At 52.8% G+C, this 15018-nt stretch overlaps 1 protein-coding gene across 1 annotated transcript in view; it reads left to right on the forward strand.

Annotated features, from left to right (window-relative positions):
* TMPRSS13 (transmembrane serine protease 13) overlaps positions 1-7366 on the forward strand; it is a 47988-nt gene extending 40622 nt beyond the window's left edge. Inside the window, exon 13 of the mRNA XM_065881670.1 lies at positions 7184-7366. Within this exon, the coding sequence (XP_065737742.1) occupies positions 7184-7366 (183 nt within the window). The remainder of the gene's footprint in view (positions 1-7183) is intronic.
* The last annotated feature ends 7652 nt before the right edge of the window (positions 7367-15018 follow it).

Here is a 15018-nt window from a genome sequence, read left to right on the forward strand (position 1 = left end):
TCTGTTTAAAACAACAACCGTTGCATTTACTCATGACCCGAGGGGCAGGAATTCGGGCGCCACTCAGTGGTTTGTGGTCAGCATCACTCAAGGGGCTGCCTTCAGCTCAGCTGGGCTGGGAATGTCCACGTGGTCTGTCTGTCTCTCTCTCCCTCTCTCTCCAGGGGGAGTCTGACTTCTTCCAAAGCAGGTGGCCTCCAAGAAGTGGCATTCCAAATGTCTAAGGCAGAAGTTGCAGGTCTCTTAAGGCCCAGTCTAGAAAGTTACACAGTGTTGCTCAAAACACGACACAGAGCCAGCCCAGACTGAAAGGGGGAGAAAATAGACCCCACCTCTCAGTGGGAAGAGTGGTGAAGTTTCACTGTAGAAGAGCCTGTGGGATGGGAGAGGCCATCTTTGGAGACACAATTTACCATAATTTAAAAAATAGTCTCCTGGGACTTCCCTGGTGGTCCAGTGTTTAAGACTCCATGCTCCCAATGCTGGGGGCACGGGTTCGATCCCTGGTCAGGGAACTAAGATCCTGCATGAAGCCAGGCACAGCCAAAAAGGAAAAAAAAGTCTCCAGATGAGTCTGCTGTACCCAGTGTCGGCAAACCGCGTCTCAGGGAGCCTGCGTCCCATCTCTCCCTTTCTCCTTCCTGTCAGACAAGGCACAGCTTCAGACTGCCTCACAGCGCCGATATAGGGGCTAATTATTGACGTAGTGGTTTTCTCTGTCAATATCATTCCTATCATTTGCATTCAGGGAATACTGACCGTACACTAATTATATTGGTGAGTGGAGAGAGGGTTAAAAACATAAACCAGACACCCCTCCCGCCTTCAAATTACTCACCACGTAAAAGTAAACAACTTAGTCTATTCCCTGGGTGAAATCATTGCATCCCTTCTCCTGATTCTGAAAAAGAAAGTCCTGAGTTAAATTTAGGAAGATGATTGCAGATTCTCTTTTCAACAAGGTCTCGGGAAGGAGTTGTGTGCCAAGGGCTATAGAAATGTTTACAATTAGAGTGAGTGGCTAGAATGGTGAGTGTTTTATACCTGTCACCTCCCACCAGCTACATCTAAGGTTCCATACAAGGCCTGAAAAATGAAAATCAATAGAGATAATGCTTGAAATGGTGGACATCAAATACGCCTCTGGTCTGAGAGGCAATTACTTGAACGGCATCATCAAAGAGACAAATGAATTACAGGAGGGTTGAGAGGGACAGAGCAGTCAATGGTCCCGGGACTCCAACATAAACAGAGAGACAGGCAGAGCCTCCATGACCACAAGGGGTCTGCTGACCTGCCCAGGATGCCAGGCTTCTGGCTACTGCCCTGCCCCCCTCGGGAAAAATGCAGGTTTGTCTCTAGGCACCCGATTTTGCTCTGTAGGGAAGCTCCTCCCCTCATGGTAGTTAATCTGCAGGCTTCACGTGACTTCTCTCTACAGAAGTTCAACAGTCTGCCAGCCCCAAACCATTTTTATTTCTTTCCTGAACTCCAGCTTGGGCTTTGGGGTGGTGGTGGGGGAAGTTGGGGATGTGAGAAATAATAAGTGGATTCAGGTCAGCCTTACTTGCCCATCACATGTGCCTAGACTAATGGGTTATTGTCTAGTTGCAAAGCTGGTTTAGAGACTGAATGGAGGTGCCTTCTGGGTCACTATAGTTCTTCCTGGCCCCTAAACTCAGCTACAGCCTCTGTTCTGAGCCTGGATCCAGTGGGTTGGAAGAAAGTGTATGATGATAAACAGGTGTCTCTCTCCATGAACGCTGGCTCCAGGCACTCAGGGAGGGGCGGGGAGTTCAGATGCCTGCTTGTGCTAACAGGCTGTCAGCTTCTCTGTGCATAGGGATAACAGAAACACGAAGCTATTCTGGTCTTGTTTGGGAGCCATTATGTATTGAATTTCCAACGTTATTATCTCCAAAGGGCGACACCACTCAGTTTTCTCCCATTTGCATTCACTGGGAAAAGACAAATGGGTGCATATTTGCAGAGTGGAAAGGCTGGGTGGGGGGAGGAGCGGTCATGTGCTCTAACTTGGATAGCCAGCGGCTCTGGAAGAAGTGTGCTCACAATTAGAGATCAGCACCCTGAGGTGACGCTACACGCTTACAAGTTTAAATTAATCAGGCAGAAACTGGTTTTCCAGACTGCTGGGATCGGGGTGAATTTTTCACTTAGAAACAAATCTCATCCATGCTTTGGCATGCCTTGCTTCCTGACGTACGTCATAGTTTTCCTGTGGGAAGATAGGGAGAGATTTTATTTCAGACTTCCCCCGCCCTGACTGCCTTTGCTTTCTTCCTTTTCCAAAAATCAAGACCCAGATAGAGAGAGCTAAGGAAAGGGACCATGCGGGACGCACTCCACACAGAGTGATGCTGGGATTTGTGTTTCTGATGTGCTGGTGTGTGTCAAGTGTGTGCCAGTGGGGCTGTAAGTGGCAGGTGTAGGTTTTCTAGGGGAGGAAGGCTTGTGCTGAATTTCTGCTTTCTCATGATGAAAGGCTGCTCTTCCCACTTGTATCCCTTAGGGGTGTGTTGGCTGCCTGGGACAGAAAACCAACTACAGTCAATTTATGTACTGGGGGGGTACAGCCGGTGCCACCTCCGATAGACTCAGCAAGAAGAGCCACCGTCAGCCTCCGGCGGCCCCACTCCTTGGGGGCTCGGGCCCAGGAACTTACAGAGGGAGGGGTGACCTGGCCTGTACAAACTTCTGCCCCCCCATCCCTGTGTCCTCATCTTTAAAAAAAAAAAAATTCTCAGCCTGGAAAAAAAAATTATGTACTAGGAGCTGAGTTTTCTCATGTAACAAGAACTCTGAAATGAGGTAATTCAGATGTTGTTGATGGCTCTTTCGAGCTTGCTGCCCTGTCATCCTTAGCTGCAGGCTTCTTTCTTCATGGTTGCAACATGGCTGTTTCATCTTCAAGCATCCCATCCATGTTTCTGACAAAAAAAAAAAAAGGACAGGACATAGAAAACAAACTTACAGTCGCCAAAGGGGAAAGGGGAGAGGAGAGATAAATTAGGAGTTTGGGCTTAACAGATACACACTACTGTACATAAAATACATAAACAACAGGGACCTGCTGTACAGCACAGGGAACCTTATTCAATATTTTGTAATAACCTATAATGGAAAAGAATCTGAAAAAGAGCACAGATATATATATGTATAACTGAATCACTTTGCTGTACACCTGAATCTAACACAGCATAGTTGTTATAAATTAGTTATAAATCAACTATACTTCAATAAAAAAAAAAGGAGAAGGGGGAGGGGGAGAAAGGACAGGAGGAAGAAGAAAAGGAACAGAAGAAGGGAGAAAAAGAAAAGGGCAAAGTGCAAAGGGCAAAAAGGACATATTACTGTGTCTTTCTTAGAATTCTTCCTGAGTATAATTCTGTTCCCATCTCCTTGGCCAGAAATGGATCATATGGACACCCCTAGTTGCTGGAAAATCAGTAGTTTAAACTGAACACGTTGCAGCTGAATTAGAAAAATGTTCTGACAGAAGGGAAAAGGAAGGGGGGGAAGGGAGAAATTAGGAATTTGGGACTGACATATACACACTGCTATATATAAAATAGATAACTAATAAGGACCTACTGTATAGCACAGGGAACTCTACTCAATACTCTCTAATGACCTGTATGGGAAAAGAATCTAAAAAAGAGTGGATATAGGTATATGTATAACTGATTCACTTTGTATACCCCTGAAACTAACAGAACATTGTAAATCAACTATCCTCCAATTAAAAAAAAAAAGAGTTCATTGATGAGGAAATGAAGAATTAAGTGAATTAACTAAAATCAAATAATAAATTACATTCTAAGGGGAAAAAAAAGAAGGGCAAAGGAAGAGAACGGACCTGGTCTAGGGAACCAGTGGTGTCTGCCATCCGACCCAGTCCCCACTGCTCCACCCACAGTCAGAGAAGTCCTGCTTTTCAACCCCCAATGTCAGTGTCAGGGTTCCCTGCTCCTCCTCTCCAGGCAGTCTTGCCTGGGAACCATTCTCTCCTCTGCCTTGGGCCTCAATAGCACTAGTTTCCTCATCCCTTCATCTTGGGAAGAGAGAACAAAGCAGCTGCAGCTCACCGGCGTGGTCTGGGCCCAGGGTACCCGTGCCCAGGGAACCAGTTCTGAAGACCCTTTGGTTAAGCTGAGAGGTTGCTGGCTGGAGAGAGAGCATGGAAGAAAGTGTTCGGAATGCACCTGGAGAGGTGGGCTGAGGCAGGATCGTGTAGAGTCTTGTGAGCTGCAATCCACTTCAATTCAACCAGTTATAAGAGAGTCACCACGCAAGACACGAGGGCGTATAAATGGAGTAAGATGCCTGGCTGATCCCAAGGAGTTCCCATTCTCCTTGGGCCACGCACACATGCAATTAAACACAGTAAAATTCAGACTACGATATGTACAAGCACAGATGAAGAGACACAGTGCAGTTCATGGCAGTGTGGACAAGACAGCTTTAATTTCAAGAAGGTGATATTTGAATTTCACTTTGCATGGTAGGTATGACTCATGTAAGTAGAGAAGGGAGGGAGAGGATATCTCAAGCAGAGAGGATTATATGAGCAAAAGTTTTGGGGTGGGAAAGCAAGCAATGTATTTGGATAATTGTGAGTGGCCCCCTTGAGCTGGGGGACAGCGTTTGCAAGGACTGGGGTGACCAGAGGGATGAGATGGGGAAGGCAGGGCAGAGAATGGGTCGGAGAAGAAGCAGAAAAGGTAGGTGGGTGTCAGGTGGTAAAGACTGAATGTTGGATTTTAAGAAGTTGGATTTTAACTTGTAGCAAATAGAGAGTCTTGGAAGGTTTGAATCACATCTGTGTTGTGGAAACTTATTACCAAACAAGAGTTAGTGTGGGGTGGGGAGACTGAGGCAGCGGCACCAGCGGAAGGCTGGTACCTAGAACAGAAGCAGTGTGGGGAGAGGCATGAGGATGGTACACACTTTTCTGGATGAATAACTGAGTTGGGAAGGGATCAGGACCAAGGAGTGCTTTTGAAGTGAGAAGAGCTCTTTCAGCGAGGGGCTTAGCACTCGGCCGAGGGTGGGAGAGAACACGCTTTCAAAACCCTACAAAGTAAAATGAGTACGAATGGACCCAAGGCAGCAATTGGTGGGCAAGGTCTGCTCTGCTTCTGCAGTCTGCACCCTAGGATGAAACAACACCCAAAGCTTGCTGTTTCTACTAGGAACTGCTAGGAGGGACGAGGGTCTCCTCGGGTGACTCCTGGTCTTGCCCCTTTAATTTTCCCTGCAGGCCCTCTGCTTCCTGTCCGTAGCTGTGTGACCTGGGTGCTGACTTATTGCAGGTCTGTTTTTGCCACAGCACAAGGGAACTGGGGCAAGTGTTATCCAGATGGAGTTTTAGCTGAACAATTGCAAGACACTTAGCTCAGCACAAGTCCCTTAAGCTCCCAACACTTACACTATCCTTCCAAACCCTACGTCCTGGCATGGATCTTATTCTGGGCATGGAGGGGGGGTGAGAGTGGGGAGGGTTTTAGAAATGGCTTCTGTGCTTTCGCGCCCTATGCCCACCGTGGCTGGGCACACCTGCCCCAGCTCTCTCTCTTTGCTCCTTGGCCTCTAGAGAAGCAGGGTTCCCTTCAGTTGGGATCCAAGCCGATTTCTCAGCTTCAGATGAGCTCTGCTCTCCTGACAGCTCCTGATTCTTGACTGTAGGGTCCCCCACACTATGGAGCCAGCAACTCCCCAATTCTTGCTTGCAGTAGTTTTCTTAATGCCCTTCAGTGGCTTCCCGTTGTCGGGAGAATAAAAGCTGGACTCACCCAGGAACCACCAGGTCTGCCCGGTCTGGCATCTGCTTCCTTCTCCAGCCTGTCTCCTCTGCTCCAGAGCCACTGTGGCTCCCTTCACGCCATGCTCCTTCTGCCTCAGGGCCTTTGCGCATGTGGCTTCTGTTCCTGTGTCAGAATCATTTCCCAACCCTGCCTGTCACTCCCGTTCCTGGCTCCTTCACCTCATCTCCTTAACACCTCCTGACCCTTCAGCTCGCTTCTCAAATGCTACATCCTCAGGGCTCTGAACGCTGTTTTAATGACACACTTCTCCATGGGATTATTTGGTCAATCTCTGCCTTGCCAATTAGCTCTAAGGGACCGTGACTATCCTTTCACTGTGGAGCCTGGAGCTTGGCCCAGGGCTCACTGCCCAGTAGCTCCTCATGCCAATAAATGTGTTACAAGAATGAGGCAGCTGGTGACCTTTTTTACTGACGCCCACATGTTTCATAGGGGCTAGATGTGTTTATTCCTCCCCTAGGAGGGAGCCAGGACTCCCGCTAGAACAAACTTGTGTGTGACTTCATAGCTGTGTCACCCCAAACTCCCTCAGCTGTGCCTCTGGATGGACTGGGGAGAAGCACATTTGAGGGGAAAGCCAAGGTCCTTCCGCACGTGAATGTAGCCCCAGCTGCCCCTCTGCGGCCTTTCACTGCTAAGGGGCATCTGAGTGATTTGGCCAAACACCTTGGAATTCTCTGGTAAGACAAGGGCTGGTAGTAACAGGTGACTCGGCTTTGGAGTTCTGACCCCTGGCCTGTCTTTCTCAAACAGACTTTCAGACCTGGGTTTGAAGTGTCCTCACCGGGAGGAACTCCAAGAGGCAACACAGTGAGAGGCTGGCAGGCAGCCCTCAAGGGCGTCTGCGAGGGACTAATCTACTTGCCCAAGGACATGGGCCTAGCGAGTGATTTTCAAAGGCATCCAAGGAACTTCGAGACTGGGCCAGAGAGACGTCCACTCTGTCCAAGGTTCTGTGCTCATGGAGTCCAACCTGTCCTCTCGAGGGTTCCCCACTCTTTCTCAGCGGCCATTTATGGCTTCCACATCCGTGCGAAGCCTTCTGGAATCCATGTATACTTCCTGCTTTGGGGTTTTGAGACTGGACCATTTATTAAAATAATTCAATCTAGGGTTCGAGCTGAAAGGGGCCTCTGGATTATCTAGCCCATGTCCTTCATTTCACAAGTGAGAAAACTGAGGGCCAGGGCTTGGGGTGTTGATGTAGGGCTGGGTCTCTTCCTGGCAGTACCCAGCGTACTAGGGTTCCGGGTCTGTAAGGAAGTCCCTGAGGCTCCTCTCCGGCTTGGACAGTTACAGCCTCTCTCAGGAACCGGTCCCCTCTCCCCCACCCCCAGTCCTGTCGATCCCCCTCCTGGCTCAGGCTGGGAAGCCTCATGGCCGGCAGCATGGCTTCCTGGCTACCAACCGAGTGGCCAGCCCTTGCCGTGTCCGTGGTTTCTGCCAGTGCCTGGCCTCGGGCCCTTGCTACAGGCCCTGCCCCTCGCAGCGACTGCCGGCTTACGGAGCGCTCGCTATGAGCGCTGTGCTCAGCTCCCGGGGGTCAGGGTTCTCACCGCCGTTTCACATGGAAGGAAACTGAGGCTCAAGTGTTCCCTTCAGTGCTGTGCTCAAGGTCACATCACAGGTGCAGGTGCGGAGCTAGATTTAAATCTTCTCATTAAGTTTGTCGTCTCGAATTTGGACCTGAGGAGTGGACTGGGGAGGGGGCGGTACTGTGACCCGGCAGGAGCGGGACGAGGGGCCCTGATGAGGGGGATCTGGGCAGCAAATCTGTAGTTCCAGCGAGACCCCGCCCTCAGCAGCCCCCCTGGCTCTTGCTGAAAATGACAACTCCGGCCAGAACCGGCTCGCGCTCCCACGACACAGCCATTCATGCTTTAGGTGCGCATCCCACTTCATTGTCAAGACTTCCAATTAACGTGGGTTGCTGTGTCTGGTGCTGGGTTATTTTCTCGTATTTTTCCGTCCCCCCCGCCCCCTCCCCCCCTCCCCGAGTTTACTATTTCGGAGAGACACTAGCTCTGTCATCGTGTTTGTCTCGCTCCCTCCCCACCCTCAGCAGAGGAAAACCGGAAAGCCACAGCTGGCGGCGAATGCGCGCCGGCTCTAGCCCGCGCCCTCGACGGCTGTCTCCTGTTGCTTCTCGGAGCGGCCTGCCCTTTGAAAAAGAATCTCTCCCGCACCCGGGAGCAGCGGTGGCGCGCTCCGAGGAGCCGGCGGCGCGCGGCGAGCAGGAGAGGGTCTGCGCGCGGATGCCAACAGGAGGTCGGCGGACGGTGACATCGCGGTCCCCGGAGCCCAGCCCCGGCTGAGCTCCCGCCCACCACTCCCCACCCCTGCAGGACGCGCCTCTCCAACAAGCCCCAGCTCTTCCCAGCAAGGGAGGCGGGAAAAAAGCGAAAGCCTCGCCCACAGCCCTGCCCACAGCCCCGCCGCTCCCAGGCTCCTCCGGACTCCGCGCATCCTCCTGGGATTGTCTCGGAGGGGACCGCGCTGTGCAGGTAAGTGGCTGCGGTGGTGGCAAAGTTGGGTTCTTCTTCTGGAGAGGGAGAGAGGCTGGGGTGGGGACAGATCGCGGGGCGCCGGGATGCTGCCAGGGTTGGTTTGTTTCGGTGGGTGTGAGCGGTCCTCGCCAGGCAGCTGCCGCCTGGGCCGCGGAAACCGGGCAGGGGATGGAAACCCGGAGGTGGTCGTCGGAAGAGAAGAGGGGCTGCCGAGGGGAGGCAGGCCGTGGCGGTGGGAGTGAAGGTGTTCTGGAAAGGGGCTTGCCGCTACCTAGAGCTTGGGGCTACGGTTTTGGGAGAAGGGGAAAGGGCTGCTCTCCGCTGTGTCCAGGGGTTTTTCCTTTGTTACTTGGAAGCTTGGACTGTTTAAGTGGAGTGTGCGGAGGTGAAGAGAGGGAGGGGGCCGGCTGTGTGTGTGCACACATAACCATACAAAATGGAACTTGCTGGCTCGGTGCTTGGGGGACAGGGAGAGCTGGGGCTGGGCAGGGGGTACTGGGAATGGGGGCAGGTAAGGAAGGCTGATTCCAGGGCGTGGGGTTCATGAGAGTGTCTGCATCAATTTTCCTCTCCTCTTGTCTAAACAGTAGCTTCTTCCAGGGGGCCCTGACCGCCCCCCACCCCCATTCCCTCCTTTCCTGGTACCCAGCCCTCTTTCCCCAGCAGGGCTGGCCCTGGCACAGCCTTCCCCATTGTGTCTCTTGGGCTTCCATGGAGACTTGGAAGGGCCGCCTGGGGCTACTGGCGCTCGCTTCTGGGCTCTTACAAGTGGTGGCTGGTAAAGGGAGCACCTGACGGTGGGAGCAGGGAGCAGCCACACTGGAGCAATGGGCCTGGCTAGGCCCCTGCTGCCCACCTCCAGACACGGTGGGTTGTGGCTGCCGGGGCTTCTCGCCACAAATGGGGCCTCTGTCTCCACTTGCTTTGTCTCCTTGGCGTTGTGCTCTCTGGCTGGGCCCAGGTTTCCAGGTTTGGAGATGGATCAGTGGGCAGCCCACGTCCTCTGTTGAAGGATCCCTCTGTGAGGGCCCAGTACCCTCATACTGTGTATGTGTGGATATGGATATCTGTTTCCGCAACTTAGCCTTTTTCACGTGACCTGCCCGGTAGTTGCCATAGAAACCCCTCTTCAATTCTCAGTCTCCCTCCTTTTCCTGCCCATTCTTTACCTCCATATCTCCTCCCCACCCCCCAACATGGTTGCCTAGATACTGGTTATCCCTGACTTCTCAGAGTAGGAGACCCTGGAGAGCTAGCTAGCTCCCAGCTCAAAGTGATGTGGCCCCTACCCCATCCAGGCCCCCCAACACACAGTACGCATCACAAACACACCCCAAACATATGCACACTTGCCACGCCACCTATACACTCACACACATACCGCACATCCTACTTGCCACACACACTGCATCAACACACTACACACACATATATCATGCCACGTGTACACCACATAACACACCACATACGCCATACATACACCACACCACAACACATATATCCTACCACATGTACACCACATAACACACCACATACGCCAAACATACACCACACCACAACACATCGCCCCCAATGCCACACGTACACCCTGTCATCGCACTGTGTGTGCTTTCACACATACCAGCAATAACATCCCGTTGCTTCCCCAACACACACGCGGTACTTCTTCGCAGTAGGTCTGGCTGGAAGAGACAGGGCAGTTTCCTAGCTCTATGCCAAGGAGCATGTAGGGGAAGGCTCAAGAAGGCCAGAAGGAAACACCTCCCCAAGAACCCTGCAGAAGAAGGTGGAGAGGAATGCACTTCCAGATTCCCTCAGAGGGCAGCCCCTCTCCTAGGTGCTAGATGCAAGAGGCTGGGCGTGGACCAGAATTTAAATCTCTCCATGACCCTGAGAAAGCCTGGGGCTCCTGGCCCCTCCTAGGAGGCTGGACTCTGCTGCTGGGTCTTCCTGCCTAGCAGAGGATCAGGCAGCTCTGGGACCAGCAGAAGGCTCTGAGCCTCCCCAGAGGAGGGAGGAAAAGTGTGACTGTGTGCGGAGAGGGGAGAGCGGAGAGCGGAGAGTGGAGAGCGGAGAGCGGAGAGGGGAGAGGGCAGGGAGAGGAGACAAAGCCTGGATGGGGGCTGGGAGGAGAAGGGAGCCAGAAAGAGGAGCCAGGTGAGTGTAGAAAGTGTAGGTAGGGTGATGGCAGGGAGGACGTCCAGGCTATCCTCCCTCCCCCAGGTACACTTTCCTGCTTTCTCCTTGGCTCCGCCAGCCACATCTGTGCATCTAGGAGAGGAAGTGGGTTTGCAGAGGGCTCCTGGATTGCCAGGGCTTTTCTAAGACCTGTCGCTTCTCTAGGGGTCCTCGTGGTAGTCACCGGAGGCAAGGGTCTCCTTCCTGGCCGCCTTGTGATCTCTGGACTGACTTAGGCCCCATTTCACTCAATTATTCAAGGAATTGTTTTAAGTACTTACAATGTGTTCATTGCTAGGGCCATGAGGGTGAGAAGGAAGACACAGTCCCTGACCTCAGAGTCCTAGATTTCTCAGAGCCGGAAGGGGAACATCCAATCAAGACATCACGTAGATGGGGAAACTGAGGCTTGGGGTCACACACCCAGCTGTGGCTGAGGCCTCTGACTCTTTAGCCAGGATTTGTGACCCCCATACTTCCTGTCCCACATCACTTGCCTTCTTTTCTTTATTGCCAGCAATCCTCTGGGGACCAGGATCCCTTCCAAAGTGTGGGTGCCCTAGTGGGTGGGGAGCCTGCTCCATCCTATTTTCTGGGAGAATGTAGCCCGGAGAGGGGCCAGGAGGAGCACTTCCCTAGACCCTGGAAACTCCCCACAGCCATAGGGAAGCCAGCCCACCAGACCCCCCCCCGTAAGTCAGAGCCCAGCCCTGTTGGACCTAGCTGGCTGCCATCTGGGTGGCAGACTGTGCCAGGCAGCCCCCAGGACTCACTGTCTGACAAATCACCCACCAGCTTCTGCCTGAACACCCTGGAGGAAGCAAACCAGTCATGACAGGCACAGCCCCTGGAGGCAGAGAGCCTGTAGCAGAAAGGCTGTGAACTGGAGACACAGACCCAGGTTGTAGTCCTGCCTGCGCTCCAGGGGGAGGTGCATTCATGCCACAGATATCCTTTAGGATGCAAACTGGGTTTCTGGCAAAAGTCAGAAATGGTTTAGACTGATCTCAAGCAACTGAAAGCCTCCACGATTTTAGACCTCTGTTTCCACATCCGTCAGCAGAGGGGCTAGATTTCATGATTTCTAAGGCATTTCTGCCTCCTAATTTTTATAGATTGTACAGTCTTGAAAGAGATCCCTTTTCTCTCCGGGTGCCAATCTGTACTCATGATTTCATAACACAGGGTTGTAGCTAACCTGAGCAGGAAAGGGGCTGGTCTCCGGTCACTCCGGAGAAGGCCTCCCCTTTCACCCCGCGGGCCAGGAGACGCTCAGGAAGCTCAGACTGGGCTTCTTTCTCTCAGGCTGCTGTGGCCGGTCCCCCTGGACACCATGTGCACCTGGTCTCTTCTGCCAGGATGAAAACTGGGGCTGGGTGGAGTCTTGGGAGATGTGGTCTCTGGAGAGGATGAGGTCCAAGGCCATCATTTGCTGGGTCTATGAATCCTCTGGATGGAGAGCCTTGGACCAGCTGGAGAGCATGATGGGAGGTGCTGATCAGGGTTTTCTGTCTCTAATGAGAAGCAGGGTGTCTCTGGCCAAGACAAAAGCTTGGAACCAATTTGGCAGCATCTTCTCTTCTCTGGAATGGGAAGGAGGAGGGGCCCTCTGACCTGGGAAAGTATGAAGTCAGCTTGGAGCTCACACAGGGACACACTTGTTACAAAGATGCGCGGGGGAGCGGGGCTGGGGCCCTGGGAACCAGGCTGGGACCACGGGAAGGTGGCTGCTGAGCTCAGATGATCTGATCTGAAGCCAGGGATGAGGGAGGAGCTAGTTGGAATGACAGTGCCCCCCATGCAGCTGGAGGGCAAAGCCAGGCCTGGGAAGGGACAAGAGGCGAGGTCTTAAATTCACACAAGCCATCCCTTGAACAAATGTTAACTGGGTCCCTCCCCTATGCCAGGCCCTGTGGGCTTCCCAGGACCCACAGAGCTGTGAGAAAGTCAGATGCTGGTTTCATTCGCCAGAGCCCTCCTGCACCGGTAGATCCATCCATTAGCCCTGTGCCTCCCTCTCTCCCCAGCTGACCTTACCCGCACCTCCCCTGGGAAGGCCCTGCAGCGTCCTTCTTCAACAAGCAGGGCTCCACGCTTGCTCGTGTGTCGCTCACACTGGCACACACTCTCCCCTTCTCACACATACGTAATCTCCATACCTAACGCACAGGCATGAGCTCACAGGTTCCCGAGTACCCTCTCACCTCACCCCGGTGCAGTCTCTCACCCAGACCATTGTGACCGCCTCTTCCCTTCCACTTTCTCAGCCCCCATTCTTTTACCACTGATCTTGTGGGCCCATATGTCCGACCTCTCCATTGCCCTTTTTTTTTTCTAATTTTTAAAAAAATTTATTTGTTTTATTTATTTATTTATTTTTGGCTGCATCGGATCCTCGTTGCAGTATGCGGGCTTCTCACTGCCGTGGCTTCTCTTGTTGTGGAGCACGGGCTCTAGGCACATGGGCTTCAGTAGTTGTGGCATGTGGGCTCAGTAGTTGTGTCTCACGGGCTCCAGAGCGCAGGCTCGGTAGTTGTGGCGCGTGGGGTTAGTTGTTCCGTGGCATGTGGGAGCCTCCGGACCAGGGGTTGAACCCGTGTCCCCCGCACTGGCAGGCGGACTCCCAACCACTGCGCCACCAGGGAAGCCCTCCATTGCCTATTAATGAGGACAGGTACTTGGCACTGGCCCTCGAGGCTCTCAGGATCTCAGGAACTCGGCTGCAGCCACCTCTCCAGGCCCCTTCTCCAGAGGGTCATCCTGAGCCTTGCACTTCCTACCCTCTGCCTCCACTCAGGCCCTAACAGGAAAGAGCTGCCTCACTCCAGCCAGCTGAGTAGGGGGTAGCGGCCTTTGGAGACGCACAGACTTGGGGTGTAATCTGGGTGCTGACGCTTACCAGTTTTCTTAACTCTTCTAAGCCTCAGTTTTCTTACCTGTCAAATGGGCATGAGGTTTGAGCCAGGGGTAAGCTATGTCAAATGCTTCTTGGTGCCTAGCAGATGGTAAACACTCAGTAGATACTAGCTGCTATAATAATAACAGTAGTAATGATAATGACACATGGTTATTATTAAAATGACATTACTGTTGTTATAGCATCCTTTGAGGCTTTTCTCCAGTGCTCATTCTTTCAAATAGCTTTTCCTAATTCCAAGTAAACAGACAAGCTTTCCTCTTCCTGGTACCCCTGAAATGCTCGGTTGATTCTTCCCTTAGAGTACACGCCTACTGAGCCTTCATTTAGCTACTTATGTCCACACCTGCTCCCCGTACCCGCTCCCACCTCTTCAAAGGCAAGGTCTGTTTTTTGCCCCAGACAGGGCCTGGCACAGTGTCAGACATGGAGAAAGCCCAGAGAGCATCTGTGAACTGAACATATGTGGGAAAAAGTCCTCACCCACCAGGGCACGGTGAAAGCCCACTTGTCCCTCTAAGCTCTCTCCCACCTGTCACTCCTACCCAGGTACCCACCACACATACCTGAAGGATATATTCCTTTATGTCCATGTGTCATTTCAGTCTGCCTGTTCCTTTGGTAGAGTCTGAAAACTAAGAGTCAGACCCTATCGGAGGTCTGGAGGTGTTTAAGGGCTGAAGGCAATGGAAGGAGGCTGATTCATCACAGCGTTTTGGTGACTGGGACTTGACGGAGGCCTGGAGAGCTGGCTGGCGGAGGTGGGGGCAGGGGAGCACTGAGAAAGTTTTAAAATTCCTTTAAAATTCCACACAGATCCTCAGGTTGTTCTGGGCTTAGATTGGATTATGACTAAAGGCATAATGATGCTGAAGCATCCATGTATTCAGTCATGGGCATTTACTGAGCAGCTACTATGCAAAGTGTTGGAGAGTCAGAGATGCCTAGAATGTGCCTCTGCTTCCAAGGAGCTCACAGTCTGATGGGAGAGACGCACATGGTCGTGATGGTGGTACCTGGAGACAGGCATGGGCCTTGGCTCTGTGGGAACTGGGGCCGTGAGGCGTGTGGCAGGAGGGAGGGGACAGTGCATTTCCCGAAGCAGAGACAAACGAGGTCGGGTAAACCTCCACGCTTGCGATGGGACCAGGTTGGGCAGGTTTCCAAGTATGCAGGCCCACGGGTCAGGGTGCATCCCTGTGTCATTTCTACCCTCAAGACAACGTGAGCATAGACAAAGTGCCCTGTAGGTTCAAACGCGCCGCCCGGAGCTGTGCTTTCAAAGGAGACGGGCTGTTGTGCAGAGGCTGGAAGGGGCAGGGACTGTGGTCTGGCTGTGGGCAGGGTTACTCGGGCTGGCCCCTGGGCCTCTGGCCGCTGCTCCGAGTTTCTGTTTCTGCCGCTAGGACTGTTTGTCTGGCCTCTCTTGAATGGGCCTTTGTCAGTAGGTTGCCCACCATCCAGACTCCCCGGAACTGGACTGAGATCCCCCGGGGGGCAGGGGCGCGGGTCCCTGGGCTGGAAGGAGGCAGGCATAGTCCCGCTCCCTGACTCACTCTGGACAACTGTA

The sequence above is a fragment of the Phocoena phocoena genome, chromosome 8 (genome assembly GCF_963924675.1).
Source record: "Phocoena phocoena chromosome 8, mPhoPho1.1, whole genome shotgun sequence".
NCBI lineage: Eukaryota > Metazoa > Chordata > Mammalia > Artiodactyla > Phocoenidae > Phocoena > Phocoena phocoena.